The sequence below is a fragment of the Parus major genome, chromosome 1 (genome assembly GCF_001522545.3).
Source record: "Parus major isolate Abel chromosome 1, Parus_major1.1, whole genome shotgun sequence".
NCBI lineage: Eukaryota > Metazoa > Chordata > Aves > Passeriformes > Paridae > Parus > Parus major.
In genome coordinates, this window is record NC_031768.1 from 20,454,767 (window position 1) to 20,472,479 (window position 17,713).

Genomic DNA, 17,713 nt, shown 5'->3' on the forward strand with positions numbered 1-17,713 from the left:
TGCACACCCAAATATAAGTGTTCCTAACATCTGTATAGAGAAATGTATCTAACACTTGATTTGTTGATTTAATCAAAAGATGTCAAATTTGAAGAGTTGTTTTTTCCTTCAAGCTACTGCAGATGTTTTCAGAAAGGTGATATTACTGGCAGTATAACAGAAATAACTATCACAATTTGGTGTCACTGTGTAATGAGAAATTACAGTAATATTTCAGAAATACATGTTTTTCTCTGAAGTGCAACAATTTTACAATATACATTAGATGTAACATATCTATTCCAAGATGTCTTGGCATTACCTTTCCTAGCTCTTTAGGGAAGAGTGGAGAGTGACACATCATGCAGTACAGCTGCAGCACGTGAGTCACTATGATCATGTAGCCACAGAGAAGCAAACAGCTTTCTTGAGTACATCAGACTAATGTAAGATGTATGAAATAATCACTCTTCCCTGGTCCACACTGCTAAGAGATTGGACACAGTCTGCATCCAGTTTTAGGCTTGACTCTGGAGAAGGGCTGTTGGGTGACTGGAGAGTCTCCAGAGGCAACTGCAAGAGTGAACAAAGGTCTGGGAACAGCGATTTTAAAGGGAAATGGAGTGCAGTGTGGTTATTAGGCTGAAGAAGAATACATTCAGAAGCATGATGACAGTCTTGTGATACATGAACAGCTTCTCCATAGATAAAAGAAAGAATCTGTTCCCCATGATCCATGAACATCTTGGACCAGTATCAAGTTTGTGGTGCAGCTGAGGAGACTAAACCAGGCAGTGAGAAAGCTTTCTTGTAGAAAGGATAGAGAAGTTGTCAAACAGACTACTATGTGATGCTATGGAAATTTTGTTATTACATGTGTTTAAGGTTGAATTGGGTGAAAAGCTGAACTACAGGTATAGCTGATTCTTCTTGGGGTAAAAGGGATCTTTCTCCAAGTTGTATTGGGCAAATGTTTTCTGTAAAGTCAGTTTTAGCTTACAACTTCACATTCCTCAGTTTTATAATAAAATAAAGAAATAATTTTGAGGAATTTTTTAAAAACAAATTTTAGTGCTAGCAGAGATGCATTAGCTAGGAACTGTTCTGAAGCTTCTTATCATTCTTCTCTTTTTGGCTTTTTCTCTGACAAACAATATTTTCTGTTAAAATATTTGTTTTACACATCTTCATCTACAAATGACTTAATCATATCTTCTAAATTGCTCATATATTTTTATCTACTACAGGTGTTCCACTGAAACCCCGGAAAGAATTAAAATTCATAGAACATCAGTCTGGAGACTTGGAGGTGAAGTGGTCTTCAAAATTCAATATTTCTATTGAGCCTGTGATCTATGTTGTTCAGAGGAGGTGGAATCAAGGAATCCATCCAAGTGAGGATGATGCTACAAACTGGCAAACTGTGGCACAGGTCAGTACTTTTTAAGGAATATGGATCCAGTCTCAGAATGTCACAAATCTCTTGAAAAATGTGCAATTAGAGACTGAAACCCATTCATGCAAGTGCATTGCAGACACAGTCCTTCTGAGTTTAGTGGAGCTCATTGCACAGTGTTCAAGGCATGGCTGGAATCTTGTCAGAACTTAAAAATCCAGCTGGTGAAAAGACTATTATTTATCCTTTTTTTAAAAAAAAAACCAACAGAATGGGAAAAAAAGGACTAAAACCTTTATTTTTTGTAAAGTTCTTTTTTTCAGGTATGACCTTCCCAATTCAGAAAAGTCTGTGATGTCATGCTCTTATCACTCAGTGCAATCCAGTCTGAAAATGTAAGATTCATGAGCAAATGTTTCTTAATGAGAAGCAGCCAACGGAGCATAAATTTTCACTTAGTTCTTTCCCAGTTTCAGTCTGTTTTTTACCATGCTGACAGTCCACCTGGATGGCAGAGTTCCAATCATTTATCTTACTGCTTCACCCTCATCCCTGCTGACAAGAAAAGTAAAATGCTGATTTTGAAAAGATCTGCAATATATCATTATAGCTAGGGAAAAAAAAAAAGAGAGAATAAGCAGAACCATCCACAAAATAGAGTAAGAGACTTAAATTCTGTGACCATTTGTGTTCATTCTCAATTCAGATTGTGTAGGAAAATGCTGTCATACAATAACATCAAGCTTGTGAGACTGAACACTCAGAAATTAATTTCTTAGCTTCAGTGTGGTGCTAGAGGGAGCTGTCACTGTGTTGTAGTCTTGCTCAGAAAAAGCCCCCTGCAGCAGACCTTGGCAGGAAACCTTCCTTGTGCAAGCCCAAGGGAGCACACCCAAAACTGATCACAGTGACTTACGATTTCTCAGTTGAGGTGCACATCTTGAAGCTGCATTGTCCATTTCAGGGAACAACCTCCTGCCTTTGTTGCAAGGAAAATACCAAGTAGCAAAAAATGTGCCAGATCTGAATTCATCCTCACTGTTATTGAGCTCACTGTGTGTGTGCTAGACTGTAGAAGCCCAGCTGTTGTGGCTGGTGAATCCAGGCTGCAAAGGGAGCACAGTGCTGTGCTGTTTCTCATTCCAGGAGCAGACCTCATGCCCATTCCTGGAAAAATGCACTAGATATGCTCCACAGTAGCTGAATATACAGGAACCCCTGCCTTGCGGTGGATCTGCAGGAGACTGTTTGAGAAACATGTTCCTGTGAAGGAGCAATAAGAAGCCTGACAGCTGCCTTTCCTGGGGTCTGGTGAATGTGGGCAGAAGGGGCTGAGTTAATCACAGTGGCAGGAGAAGCCTCCTCCGACCGACATCTTTCTGACAACTTCACTGTCCCTTCTGCATCACAGGAGACACGAATTTGATTGTGTGATGGACCCCACTGGGAATGTCAGTTCAAAGCACACTTCAGGATGCCTGACTGGCTTTGTGAACTGTGTATACCCGATGGAACATGCAGGCTGGGTACCCTTGAGGGGTGCTAGTAATCAGAATTTCTGTCTTTCTAGAGTAGTGTTCTCCGTGGTGTTTGTAGTTTCAGACATCCCACCAGGCAATCAAATTTGTTTGGCCGAATGTGATAGAATTTATTTTGCAGTATCAGCAACAAGGATGAATATCCAGTTTGACTAAAGTGATTGTGTGCACAACCTCCAGGCTTTTTTGTTGGTATAATTGAGATTTTTTTTCTTGTATGATTCCAAAACATGGAGGTATGAGCCCTTAATTAATAGGCAAAGGCTGAGAAGAGCTCAGCCATTTAGCTGAGAATTTCTGGAGCATCTCAGTCCAGGGGAGATGATTCTGGCTCTTGCTTTACCCTGCAGCTTAAGCTAGAGACCATGTGAAGGATGATCAAAGATCAAATAGGCTGTGGGTGAGGATTTGAATTTCTATGTGCTTATCCCCATATGTAGAATAAGTTATTGTTTGCATCTCTTCCACAAAATTTCATAATATTTCATCAGAGTTACTTATATTTCAGTTTTGTTGTCTGTCCAAGGACAAATGGGGTTATAATTTACAATAACTTTAAGGTGTTGAAATTGGAAAAAAAAAAATGCTGTTTTCTATTGCCCTTAGAGAAGCTAATTTGCAAGTAATTTCTCATGTGTCACACAAATTTTTACTTTGTATTGAAACAATAGTTTTGAAAAAGTTTGTTTATTGTATTGTGCCGTGTTTGTTGTGTCATCTTTATAGTTTTTTTGTTTTTTTTAAGGAAGAAAGCTCTATCTATTAGCATACTATTTTGCTCTCCAGTTATATAAGGAGAGCAAACACATTGGAAACATTTTTAGTTATTTTTCACTTCCTGGAGAAGAGATTTTTAATGTAGTTTTTTTTAGTGTGTCTTTTGGGGAAATCTTGATATAATTAACCATTTGAATAGTTTCTGTTGGTTAATATAAAAGCTAAGATGCTAGTTGGCCAAGTTGGCTATGATGTAGAGTGTCCTGTGTGTTACATGAAGTTTCCTACAATACTGTAATTTAAGATATAGCCAGCTGAGCAGGAACTGCTGCATTATCCTATGGAAATGTTGTATGTCTTGTGAACAAACCATTCCATTTGTTACTAGTTTTCTCTAAAAACAGTAGTATTACTGCTTACATTGTAAATTCAGGTATTTAATCATATTACTATAATATAATAAAGTTAATTCAAATATGCCAGATCAGTTATTTTCAGACAGAGCACATCTGTGGTGCTTGGATGTCATATGTACACACATACACACTCCCCCCCACCCATATATGTACACATATGGGCAGACAGTAATGAAGTACATTTATTAGTCCATTACTAAAACAAATAAGGGACAGTATTTACTGATAGCTTAATTGTGACAGACCTTAGTGATTCACCTTGCAATTGTCTAAACTCTGTGGACAGATAAACTGTTTCAAAAATGAAGTTTCTGAAACACCTGAAGTTCTGGTTCTGACCATCACAAGAAAGTTCCCAGCCTGTGACAGTGAGAAATACCTTCTGGGGCTAACAGTCCTGTACACTAAAGGTTGCTTTCTCCATCTCCCTGGAGGGGGCTTGCTTTGATAAGCAATCTTGGAGAGTGCCCACCTTGTGTAGGATTGCATTCACAAAATAGGGCAGGTCTTCTGTCCTTTGACAGAGTAGTGGATACACCACTCAGAATTTCTTTTGTATCAGAGGAAACATAAACTCAGCTTTTCTGATACCCTGGATGGTATCCCTTCACTCTCTGCAGTACAAATTCTTTTATCACTTGTTGTTTCCAAAGGTATAGAGCTGTGAACTCAGCAGGGTAAGGCTGTACTCTCCTGTTTCTATTACACAGACAGAATTTCTATTCAGACAGAATTTTAGCTGTGTGATGAAATTTAACTGTTATGTAGCACCACTCTGCATAGCTCTTAGTGTGTTTAAATTAATGTGAAAGATACTGAAACGACTCTGAATATTATGATTGCAGCTCCAAATATACTTAAATAGTGAGAACCAACTAAACTAAAGCAATTAAACAGAAAAAATAAATAGATATAGCATTAGGGTGGTATAAGATATCTCAGTAGAACTTAGTTCTTTCTAGAAATGTATTAATTCTATATAAAGGATACTTAGAGGTGCTCAAGTAGTTTATATCATGGTAGTTGGAGGTCAACCTCCTGGGTGCCATTGAGCTTAGCAGGAGCTTGGCCAAGAAGATGAATGATGAAAGTAATAAGCCCAAGGCATGTTAATAAATTAAAATAATTTTGGCATTATGGATTGACAGTTTATTTGATTTTACATTATTTCGTGGTTGCCATGGGAAACTGACACACTGAAATACTTTCTTTTAATTGACATCATAGCTGAACTGATGCCAGTGACAAACAAGTTTCATTTGAGGAATGTGGGATCAGGTCTATTCAGATTATGCTTACCTTGCAACAAAGTTCAGCAAACATGTTTTTAAAAGCCCACAGAACTGTGACTAGTTATTTACAATTAAATATTGGTCCTGAACCTGTTTTCACTTGCAGCAGTAGGGGACCTGGCTGTTGGGAAAAAATGAGACATTTGAGTGTTCCATAAAATAAAAATAATTGTAAAAGTTGATTCAGGTAGGCTCTTCCCTGGGGCAAGCCTTGGATAATCACTCTACAGGTAACATAAAAAAGGAAAGGAGATGAGGCAGACAGTGTCAGGACTGTTACCCTGCTTAAGTTGAGAAGGCAAGTACAGTGGTGTGAATGGAGAGAGTGACTCTTCAGTTGCAGCAATATGTGATGGACTCAGAGTCTACAACACTTAGCAGTCTGAGAGCAGTCAATAATACTGTGTAGAAAGGGTCTCTTTTCCTTACATGCACGCACAAATGAGATACCTGTTTCCCTAAATTTTGTTTGTCATCAAATGAAGAGACTAAGAGCAGGATAACACCTACAGATTTTGTGAGGGCTCTTAAAAGTTCTTCACTGCTGAAGAACTGAAGCAAATTCCTCGATTTCTGGTTATCTGAGTTATGTCAGCAGCTGCTGGTTTCTTACACAGGTTTGAAAGGGAGCAAAAGGCAGTAATTATGTTATGCCTTTTTTTGGGAACTGCTTGGTATCATTACAAGTAATGTGGAATCCTGTACAGGGAAGATGGCTTCTTGAAGCTGTATAAAATAGAGCTTGTAAAAATAAATTGATGTAACTACATTTTTAATGAGCTTGCGTGTTTGGTCAGTAATGGTAATCAGTAATGATTGTATAATATACTTAGACATGTACATGACATCTGGCTCAGGTTTGTGCATTACTTAGATTAAAGAATTAAATAAAAATGTAGTAAACATGACATACTAAAGTAAATTGAAAACTGGGTCATTGAGAGGTAATTGTACAAGTAAAATTTCCAAGTGGATGTGTTTTTGATAAATTCTACAAAAATGCTGCATCTTCTGTAGTTGGAAGTATCTCAGTGGTTACCAGGAGGCTGTGTTCAGTTCTGGTGTTTGTACCTTAGGAAAAAAAGAAAGAATGCAAAATATAGCACTTCAAAAGTTTAATGGGGTAAAATAATGGAAGAAAACAGGGCTCAGAATAAGAATGTGTAAAGCACTTCCTCCTGAAAGAGTTCAGAGTGTATCTATGCTTATGCTATATTTCAGTGGTTTTCCCCACAGGATTTGGAAATTGAACTCACGACACCAGCAATCTCAGTAGGTGTTGTTGGAGAAAAGGTCAGCTCCTATGACCTGAGAAAAGTCTTCAGGGAAGAGTTAAGGCTGTGAGTGTCTTTTTGACATAAGTGCCAAAGATGTGAAGAAGGCTTATGTTCATTATCTGAGAGTTTTGTGTTTCCTATGAACGAGAAAAAGTGGGTTCTCACAGCACTGGCTTTCATTAAGGTATTTTGGACCCCTGATTCTCTGAGAACTGAGAATTGGAAAAATCAATCCTGTCACCTGGGGCAGCAAGTTCCCTGAAACATCAACACCAGAACAGTTGGACGCAAAACACTGGTGAAGATTGTGGTAACTGAAAAGCTAATTTTGTGAATTTAACACTTCACCTGTTTTCTAAAGGCTACTTTTTCCAGAAGACACCTGCAATGCACTGTAAAATTGGATGTTTCTATCATTTTGTTCCCAGCTGTAAATGCAGTGGAGAGTGATGGCTGGAGTCAGGTGAGGTGGTTGCTTACAGCCTGTGATGCTGGTGTGTATTCAGCCAGCCTGACTGGTGTTGCACAGCAGATGGCAGATAGCCATGTCAGAACAACCAGTGTGAGTGTGACATTTTCCCCACCAGACTACGGACGAGCGAGTTTGGCTGCCGGACATCCGAGCGAGCAGGTGGTACCAGTTCCGCGTGGCTGCTGTGAACGTGCACGGGACCAGGGGCTTCACAGCACCCAGCAAGCACTTCCGTTCCTCCAGAGGTGAGTTCTCCCTCGTGCTGTCTGGTACTCGTCTTCCTCCCACTCACACCTGGAGTGCAGCCTGATCTGCCTGCTTCTGTGGCAGAAAGTTTTTAACAGGTGGGTTTTTGAGTAGTTTTGCTGCTGACTTTAGAAATGGTGCGATGCTTGTTGGAAGCCAGCAAACAAATTACAAGTTGAAGAGTCATTATTCTTTTATCAGTAAGGGTCTGCATGAATAAAACTCCTTTGAAGCATTCTCCACATGATTGGTATTAAACTGCATGACCCTGACCATTAAATATGAAAGAACTTGGGTTTTAGAGTGTTAATCAGAGAAGTTTATCTTTTTTTCTTTTTAGTTATGAGAAATATGTTATTGTCATATGTTTAGTAGAGTACTGGAATTTTAGTAGAGAAATTTAGTAGAGAACTGGTATCTAAGTAATTGTAGCAGCATTGTTTTGAGGGAACTTTAGACTCTCTTAATATAACTTTTCCCTTGCTAGCACTAGTTGTAAGTGCTTAAGAACAAAAAATAATATAAATGCAAAGCAGTGTGTTTATGTTCATTAGAAAGGCATGCTTGATGATCCACAAAGTATTGTAGGAATTTTTGTTCATAGTTCTGGTTTTGAAAGCTATGGGGTAATTAAATAACTTTGAAAATTACTTCTGTACCAGTAAGTGGTACATGGGGGATGGAGGAGATAGAAATGGTTCTCCCATCCTGTGGAGTTCCTGGCATTCTCCATGGTGTGCTTTAGACCAACATGAAGAAGAGTTTTCCCAGATAACTCTAAGGCATAGCATAGGGGTGAGCACAGGCCAGAAACTATTCCCATTAGACAGATGATCTGGATGTGGTCACCCTCTCTTAAAGGCAGTCAATAATGCAGGCATATTCAGACCACGCTAGTCGAGTACAGTGCCAAAGAATAAGATCCAGCACTCTTCACTCTAGTAATAGAAGCAGTTTCTAATAGAAAGACTTTATTTTAGTAGTGACAGAATCTTTATAGTGGTGTAATTTTGCATACTTTGAGGATTGTACTTCCTCCTCTTTCTGCAGACAGAATATCTTGCAGTACAAGTGGTTGACATCTTTGGGTTTCTGTGTGGCTTTTAGCTTACTGTTTGGCCAGTCAGTCCTAGAATAAATCTTATTGGAGGTGCATTTCTAGAGGCATGCAAATACTTTTGCTGATATGGAAGGTTTAATCACTTACTGAATAACTCTGTTAGCCTTAATAATTTTTTTGGTACTCTAGCTGTATTTGTGGTAGGAAGGTTGGCTGGCATAGCTATCCTGTTACTTCTGTGCAAAGTAACAGGATAACCTGTTACTTTGCACAGACCGGCAAACCTTTTATGTATAGAAGAAGTATTTTAAGATATGTAAGTAGCATACATTTCAGAAACATAAAATAATGCGTTACTTTGAGCTGTGTTGAGTTTACTGTAAGAACTCTTTAGCAGCAGTACCTCTCTATTTCTTGAACAGCACTTCAGCAGATACAGCAGTTTGTTGCTGAATCTGGCTCTAACTTTCTATTAAATTTAGATCCTTGACAGTTATTTTACTGAGTTTGTAAATATTTTCCAACTTTTCTGCTTGAAACCACTATTACTGCAATTACAGAAAGGTATATCATGGTAGCACTGAGGTTTTGGCTTGAACATGACATTTTCAGGCAGGATTTGTATTACTTTCAAAAAAATTGGCCCCCTACGGAGTGTGCTAGCCATACTCAAAATGCCTTCTTTGGTAATGAATATAAGAATGTCCATGGTAAGTCATCCTGAAGCTCTCTTTAGCCCAGAACCTGACCTCAGCCTGAGGTGGGTTTCTGGATAACAGTGTAAGAGCAGGATAAGCACATGGGGGTATTTCTTCAGAATAGTCTCCCAGCTGGCAGTAATTTATGTTTCAGGAACTTGTGGTTTTGAAGTCATTGCATGAATACCAGAGTCCTCTTGTGGTCTCTGCAGCTACCCCTGAAGCACTTGCTGTCCTTGAGAACTGCTCACGGCTGTCCAGTGGAGGTAGAGAGCACTTTTAGGACTTTGTGACAAGGGCAGTGGGAGTCAGTAGTACCTCTGCTCTTACCTAATAAACCAAAGTTTTGATAACGGCAGCAAGTATGTAGTCAGCATTCTTCAAAAGTCTTCTGTAACTCTCAAAATAACTGTTTTCAAATCTGAACTCCAGCCCTTGGTGGAGGATTGTGAATTGACAGACAAGCAGCAGGGAGTTCAGTTAGCTATCAGCTTCATAGCCCCAATCAGCCTATGCTGGCAGCTCATTTGGCCATTCTAGGGGCTGCAGAACTGTCAGTGGTTGCTATAAAGATGTCGAGTTTGCCAGATGAAATGCCTAGTCACTCTGGGTGACTCACATGAAGATGCTGCTAGGTGCTGACTGCTGGGAACGATAGTGGGATGCTTCGATTGGTGTCTCTGAGGCTCCATGTCCCCAGGTAGGCAGGCACAGTGGGAACAGCTATAGTGTCACACTGACATTTAATTACTACTTTGGAGCTCAGTGGGAAATGACAGCCCCTGCCTGGTAGAGAGGCAAGAAACTGCTGCTCAGATGTGCCTGGTTTTTTGAGTGCCAGAATCTACTGGCCCCTGCTGAGCTCCTACAGGCACATTTAACCTCCAGTTTGGAAAAGAAAAGTGGATTTTGGCACATCACCTTTGGAAGTTTGCTGCCTCTCTGTGCTATGTTTGTGTGAAGCATGGACAGAAATTCACATCAGTGTTTCGCTTCACCCTGTTGTGCCAAGACCAAGAGAAGATTATTATCTTGGTCAGACTTAGCAGAAGGCTTCTTCAAAAATAAATCCTTTGATCAGGAAACATGACAGTAATTCCTAAGACAGTTTCTCACGCAAGATACTGAACTTTTACCAATTGCTCATAAGTAATAACGAATAGAAAATTATTTGTTTTTTTTTTTTCCTTCAAAGGAGGAAAAATATGATATTTAATCTGAATCTAGGAAGAAGTATGGCACCACAAAGTCTCTGTCATTAAATATTTTAAGATGTTAAGAGGAATATTCAAAAACGTGCTGTAATTACTCAGAGAGAGAATTTTTGTCTGGTTACCACAATACTGTTTTATACTGTTTTGTGTTTTTGAAAATGCAAAAAACATGCTCTCTATGTAGACACAGAAAAATAAGGTTTTGTTTTATTCAAAATGACATTAAGTCTTCTGAGGTAATTTTCATTAACTTCTTTATCACTAAATAAAGCTGCTCATTTTCCAAAGTAATTTAACTTCTCAGTCATAAAAAAGAAAAAAAACAAAGGAAAACAAGAGTATTTCATCAAGCATTTCAAGTCACCGTTCACCTAGTTGTATTTTGAGGTCTGATCAACTGCAGCTTTTGATGCTCTTATACTGTAAACATTTGAGGTGAAGGTTTATTAGCTCTTCTACACTGCCTTGTGTCTTCATCTAGGATGAAAATTAATTTGTTTGCATTCATTTATAAATAGTAAATAAAGTGACATGGCTGAGAATTTTTGAAATATTAGGCAGAGCTCCTTTTTTTAAATGTTTATTTTTTTTCATAATGAAAAGGAAGGGTTTGCATGTACTTCTCTGACATGACCCTTCACAGGGAATAGTGATGCTTTGTTTTGCCAAAATGCAGTTCCAAAATTACAAGATTCACAGGTTGGACTATGTCTGTCTGTGGCAGAGTGGCTGGAAAATCAAGTGAATACTGCTCTTAGAAAGTGGATGGGACTGTGCCCATGGACTTACACATGGATACCGTCAGCTAAAATTGACCAAGATTTTCTGCTCTTTTGGCAGTGGTTTCCACTTCTGTTTGCAGGGCTTATATATTTTGTGTGCTTTCCTTTTATCTTTGAGTGGCAACCATTTGCAATAGCAACAATAAATAAAGGTAACTGAATACCTGACACAATATTTTTGATCCATAGAGATACAGATATCTTTCTATTCATATTTTGACTGGCTTTCTCCAAGCTGTTTCTTCTGGAAGCAGGAGAGAACTGCTCCTACAATTCATAAATTAGTCTACTTGGATGAAAACTATAATTTTCTTCCAGTAAGCAGGCACTGGATAGCTTACCCTAACTGGTCAGGAGCTGTTTGGCATTTGTAATACAATTTTTAATTTGTTGAATTTGGTTCAGAGTTCTTAGGCTACTTTTTTCCTAGCTTTTTATATGATGAGAATGAACTCTCAGTAAGACAGACTTCAGTTAACTCTAGGACTCAGTGTTAGGCATTTGTGTATTATATATTTTTGTCTGTAGGTAGGTACTGTGCCATTTCCAGGGACAAGGAGATCAACACAATGAGCCCAAACCATCTGACCCTTCCACCTCTGCTAAAGGTTTTTATCTTCACCATGAAGGCAGTTGCCAGCATACACTGGATAGATTGTCAAGCAAAAGGAAGCAGACAACATTGTTTCACAGCATATAAGTACCATGCTGGATGTGATTTCATGCATACATTACTGAGTGTTAGAAAAACCAGAACAGACACCCACTCATGGCAATAAAATTCTTTCTGTTGCTCCTTTGAGACCAATGATTTTTTTATGCTGTTGCACAGCTGGTTTATGTGTGCCATTTCCATCGGGCAGAGCCAGTCCTCCTGCTTACGCCGTGGAACTGTTTAATGGTTGGAAACTTGTCTGCAGAGCAGCTTCAGCACATTTTTAGAGTTGGAAGGTCTCATGTTTGAAAGATAGCAATGGGAAATATATTTTAAGTCAGGAAAAACGCTCCATAAAAGACGGTTTAAATTATTGTCACACTTGCTCTCACTTTTACAACTCAGAATGAGAATTCTGATTCCAATGCCATTATTCCCCTCTCTGACACCTATTCCAAATCATTTACTGTTTTCACTACAGTTGCCACATTAAAAGACAAAGTGGATGCACTGCAGCAGCGTATCATGTGATTCACGTGTATAGCTAGCCCATACTCTTTTTAAAGGTTTTGCAGAAGTGTTTCCAGATACTATTGATTCAAAGAATTTTGGAAAATATAAACTGTTACTATGTTCACAAATATGAATGTGAGAATATGTTGATTTTGAAATGGTGATTATATGAAGGTTTTCTTTCTTTCCTTTATTTGGAGCAAGAAATCCTCCCTTTTGGGGACTGGAGACAGAATTTCACTTGTAATGGCTGAGTAGCCAGCAAGACAGGAATTTAAGTCCTTTGGGTATTCTCAAGCCAAACACAATCCAGACAAATGGAGTACTTTCCCTATGTGCTGGAACAGCAGCTTCAGCCTTGACCTAATGAAGCTATCATTTCTAGCAGTGAGAAGCGATTTACTTGTCAGGCTGCTGAGACCAGAAGTTTTTTGGAGTTGAAGACAGCTGTCTGTGCCAAATTCTGGGATATATAGAATGACTTGTATTTTGTTTGCATTGTCGTATAAACTGCAAAGGAAAAGCTGTAACTAGCATTGCTCTTTCTGCAAACCAAAGAATTTGATTTAACACTCAGATAAATTCACTTATATAAAGTTTCAGTACTTTGCATTTGAAAAACTGGCAGCAGTTTCCATTCCAGTAATTTTACATCTGTGTATTTGAATTATATATGTGGGCAGTCAGTCAAAGGGATCACAGGTATATGAAGACTATCAGAAGAATGGCTATTAGCTTTATAGTTAGGTTAACAAACACCTTATGTAGTCAGCTTTATGATTCAGTACCAGTTATTGGACCTTGAAGTATTTTAGCACAAGTTGTATAGTGCTTTTAATATCTACGTGGACATAAGGGTAACAGACCACCTTGTAGAAGCATGGCTTTTCCATTCAATATGCAGAAAAAATCAACTGATCTGTTATGTGCTAAGTGGCTGGCATGTAGAGGAGCATGCTCGTAAACATGTCACAGGTTCTTTTTGGGTTTTTTTTCTGGATTCTTGTTTCTTTGGGAGGCCTGGGGGATGTAGGGGTTTTTTAAATGCTTTCTTTGAAGGTGGAGTTTGGATTGTTTGGTTTTTCTTCATGTTAAGAGAGATCACATTATCCTACTATTCCTTCTCACTTTTCTGCTTTGCTGGTGAAACTAAATCCTTTCAAATGAAGAAACAATTATAATTATTGGGTTCTTAGCTTACAAAATGATCATTCTGTCACTTGTAATAGTGATGAGTGTCAGAGAAATACATCAAAATAGAGGAATAAATTATATAGTGGTATTGAAATACTTAATATGGAATGGATCCTAATCTGATATAAAATGCTCAATGAGTGTGTTAATATTTCAGGTTATGGACCCTAAATCTACAAAATACTTCACTGATGCATCCATACAAGCAGACAGGACTTTTTTTTTTCAGTTGATTAAATGCAAAACTGTAGTAAGTTTTGTTTATCTTTTATATTTTGTATCTTTATAGATACAAAATATAGATACAATATTATTTTCTTAATCTGTCTACTAATTTTAATGAAGCTCATATAGAAAATGTGTTACTTTCAGTGTCTCACCTTTTCATGTCTGTTAGCTGCAGATCTCCTCCTTTCTGTCTTCTACCAACACCACAGTTGTTGTTCAAAGGCATTTTTGTGGATGACATTTGAGAGGCTTGCAAAAGAGTTTTTGAAGAAAGTGGGCACTCAGGAAAATATCTGCTATTGCTGAATTATTTCACATTTTATCCCTTCTAAGATGACATTCTTTCAAGCCTTAACTGTAAATTACCCAATGATTTTTAATGCAATGTTTGTATTCTCACACAGCAAAGCAGAAACACTAATAGATACTCTTTCAAAAGTGGGTCAGCATTTTGTCTGCTGGCTTGACTGTGTCTAGTGAGGACAGGAGAAATACTGCTGATAAAGTAATGTTTTTAACAAACTGTGCAATTATAAAAAGTACAGGATGATACACTGGTGCTATATTATATATATTTAAATGTAAATAAATAATATTATATATTTTTATATTTATATATATAATATTATAATATTTATATATATTTATATAATATATACATTTAAAAGAAATAATATGTTGATTTCAGTACACACATAGTTCTTACTGCTTTCTTTTGCTGGAATGAACATAGAAACATTTGAAAAGAAAGAATCTAAATTTGGTCATTTGCTTTTAGGCCTACAAAAAATAGGTGAAGAGAACTTTAAAATGTTTTTAATCATAAAGTGTACTTTGTCCAAAGGAGCTATTTGATTTAACTTTTACATCTTTTTTTAAATTACTCTCTTTCTCTTGTAGATGAAGAATGAAAACAAACGTATTTTATAGGTTGAATTATTTTTGCTTATATCTGAAACACTTTAATTTTATCCCATATGTTTTGTATACATAATATATGATGCATAGCACTTCTGGGAGATACCCTGAATAATTCACCTACAGTAATATGATCATGTTGCACTTCAGGTGATAAATGTTTTATATCCCTAATATAATGTCATATAACATAAAAAAGCCCCATACATTTTAAGTAAGTGAAGAAGAATGCTTAATAAATGTCTTAGATATGTGAATCATGATTCTGTTCATATTTAATTTACCTAAATTGCATTTTATACCTACTTATTAAATAATAGAAGTAAATGAAAAATTGTATGAGAGAATAGCAAAAACCATTTTGTTAATTTTTTCTTTAATTCTGGAATAAATAGTTTAGCATACTTTAAAATGGAGTGGTTGGCAACTTCACAGGTAAGGAAATAAGCAAAACAGCAGTGCTTCTCCAAAGCCAGAAAAAAACAAAACAACTGACTTGCTAGTGGATTAAAAAACACAAGTGTGAAGCATTCTTATTATTTGGAAATCGTTAAAGTTCTAGAATTTTTAAGTATGCTTTGTAACTTTTATTGCCAAAAGTTAGGTTGAATTATATGTGAGGAAACAGGGACATCCATTACTATTTAACTAAAATGGAATGTGTGAGGAAACAGGAATATCCATTGTTTTTTCAGCAAAAGTCCTGTTCAATAACAGGAGTATGTCGAGTATGTCATTATTTCACATCCTCTAATCTTTACAAGGGAAATGCTGTCTTTATTAATTCTGAATGTATCTTTTTTTATAAATTAGATGATGGAATTTTTCAGTGAGACCATTTGTCATAGGAATTATCTGATGAATGAAGTATGCCTGGAATGTTTATTTAACAGCTCATTTACCATTATAAAATAATGCAGGTGAACCATACAGTAAATGAATGTCTGATGTCCCCTCCTCACACCTCCAGTTTCATTTCTGGTAAATAAGTAGTGATGGCTCATATGGCTTTAAGTTTGTAAAACGTCCTAATTGCTAGGAATTTCCTTTACTCTTCTGATATCGTTTTAGTTTTGTTTGTTTGTTTGTTTTTGTTTGTTTGGGTTTTTTTGTTTGGGTTTTTTTTTGGGGGGGGGGGTTGGGTCTCACTGCTTACTTCTATGTAAGTTTTCTTTTTGTAGTTTCCTTATATTTTGTCATGAATTTTTGGCTGCCAGACATTTAAAAAAGAGTAGCAATTGAAAAGTAGGAGTTGGGAAAGAGCAAACTGGACTTTCAGAAGCTTTGTTGCGAAGTCTTCATTGATTCACATTACTTGGGACCAGGATATTATGTAGTGAGTCCACAAGGAGGACATTAAATTCAATATTGGAAAAGATTCAATATTGAATCTTATTCAAACTCTGTCATGTGTCCTTGGCTCCAGAGTAAGCACAAAGACAACTGATGCAATAATATCTCAGTTGATATTGACCAGGAATTGAACCAGAATACTGAAATAAATCAAAGGAGTAGCTAATTGCTATCTGACATTCTAAAAAAAAAAAACCCTATAGATTTCTGCCACGCTGTAATATATCATTATGCTTTAATTACATTTATTCTAAGGAAGTGTTTATGTCCCATGGTGGTAGATATCAATATTAGAATTTTGAAGAAAGATTCAATGTGTCAAAACATAATTTTATCATCTGAGAATTATCTGGCAATGAAAAAAATCTCAATGTTTCAGCCATAGAGCTCTGTGATGACTTTGTATTTAAAGTAGTGAGTGACAGAAGGAAAACTGATAGTCTGGTACATTTTGATAAAACATCATAATGCTTGTGAACTATCAACAACACAGAATAATGACAAACTTAAGTGGTTACCCGTAATTTTTATTTCAATAGAATTTGAATTTCTAGAATTTACAAGCCACATCAGTTATGGAGTGTCTTTGCCTGAATCTTCCTCAATGTATTTAGAGTGTTTGGTCCAGCTTGTGAATGCCTTGTAAATAGATGAGGTGAAGATAACCTTTGCCTTACTGAAGATACTTTTTCCCTTAGAATATTTTCATTTTTTTCTAAATTCTAGATCCGTCTGCTCCACCAGCTCCATCTAATATCAGGATTGCCAATATCAGTGCCAACAATGATGGGAGTGTAAATGCAATGATTACTTGGGATCTTCCAGAGGAGCCTGATATCCCAGTGCACCACTACAAAGTCTTCTGGAGCTGGACGTACAGCAAATATGTAATTCCAGCAAAAAAAAAGAGAAGGAAGATTACCAATGGGGTAAGAAAGAAATCAGTAACTGGGACAGAAATAAGTTTTTTTTTTTGACACAAAATAGAGTGTAAGTATAAAGTGTGTGATAAGTTCCAATGATTTTAGCCACTGGTAAAGTAGTGGTCCTAATTTTTAATATCACAAAGCCCATAGACAATTTTGAGCTCTCAGTCTTTTTCTTACACTGTACTTGGGAAGAGAAGTAAACTTCTGCCTTAGAATACAGATAAATGTGGTAAGATTTTTCATGAAAGATGAATGAAAAGTTAAACGCTGGTAGTCCTCTAAATTTAGTCTGTCATACATCAGAAACCCCAGAGAATTTTAAAATTGACTTGGGTCTTTAATACCTTTCCACAGGGTACTTCCTACATACAAATAATATTTAAACAGGTCCATTAGAATATTACAGTAATTGAGACCAAGTTCTGACCTTGAATATAGGGAAATACAGGGTGTATTTTATAAAAAAGGCAGGCTCATACAACATCTACTATATTACTCCTGACTTGTGCTTTTTCTTCTGCATCGTGTCATGGAACTGCACAGCAATGCCAGTGAGATTCAGGACACTCCAGATGCTGTTGCTAATCAATGGTCATATAAATATTGCAGCAACTTTTAGGCTAAAGAATGGCAAATGTGTGAACATTTAAAAAACAAACAAAAAAGAAAGGTTGAAAAGTCTTAATTGTTAAAGATCACTGAAGATTATTTTTGTTCAGTTTTTACCTTAAATGTAGCCCAACCCAAATAATTCCATACTGATTTCCATATGAATTCATTCTAGGTAGGCACTGAATTAGTTTGACTATAATACTGACACTGTTAATCAAGAGTTA

At 37.0% G+C, this 17,713-nt stretch overlaps 1 protein-coding gene across 1 annotated transcript in view; it reads left to right on the forward strand.

Annotated features, from left to right (window-relative positions):
* The window catches only part of ANOS1 (anosmin 1), a 129,063-nt gene that overhangs the window by 75,390 nt on the left and 35,960 nt on the right, over positions 1 to 17,713 (forward strand). Inside the window, exons 5-7 of the mRNA XM_015642630.2 lie at positions 1,227 to 1,411; positions 7,203 to 7,332; positions 16,675 to 16,877. Of these exons, the coding sequence (XP_015498116.1) occupies positions 1,227 to 1,411; positions 7,203 to 7,332; positions 16,675 to 16,877 (518 nt within the window). The remainder of the gene's footprint in view (positions 1 to 1,226; positions 1,412 to 7,202; positions 7,333 to 16,674; positions 16,878 to 17,713) is intronic.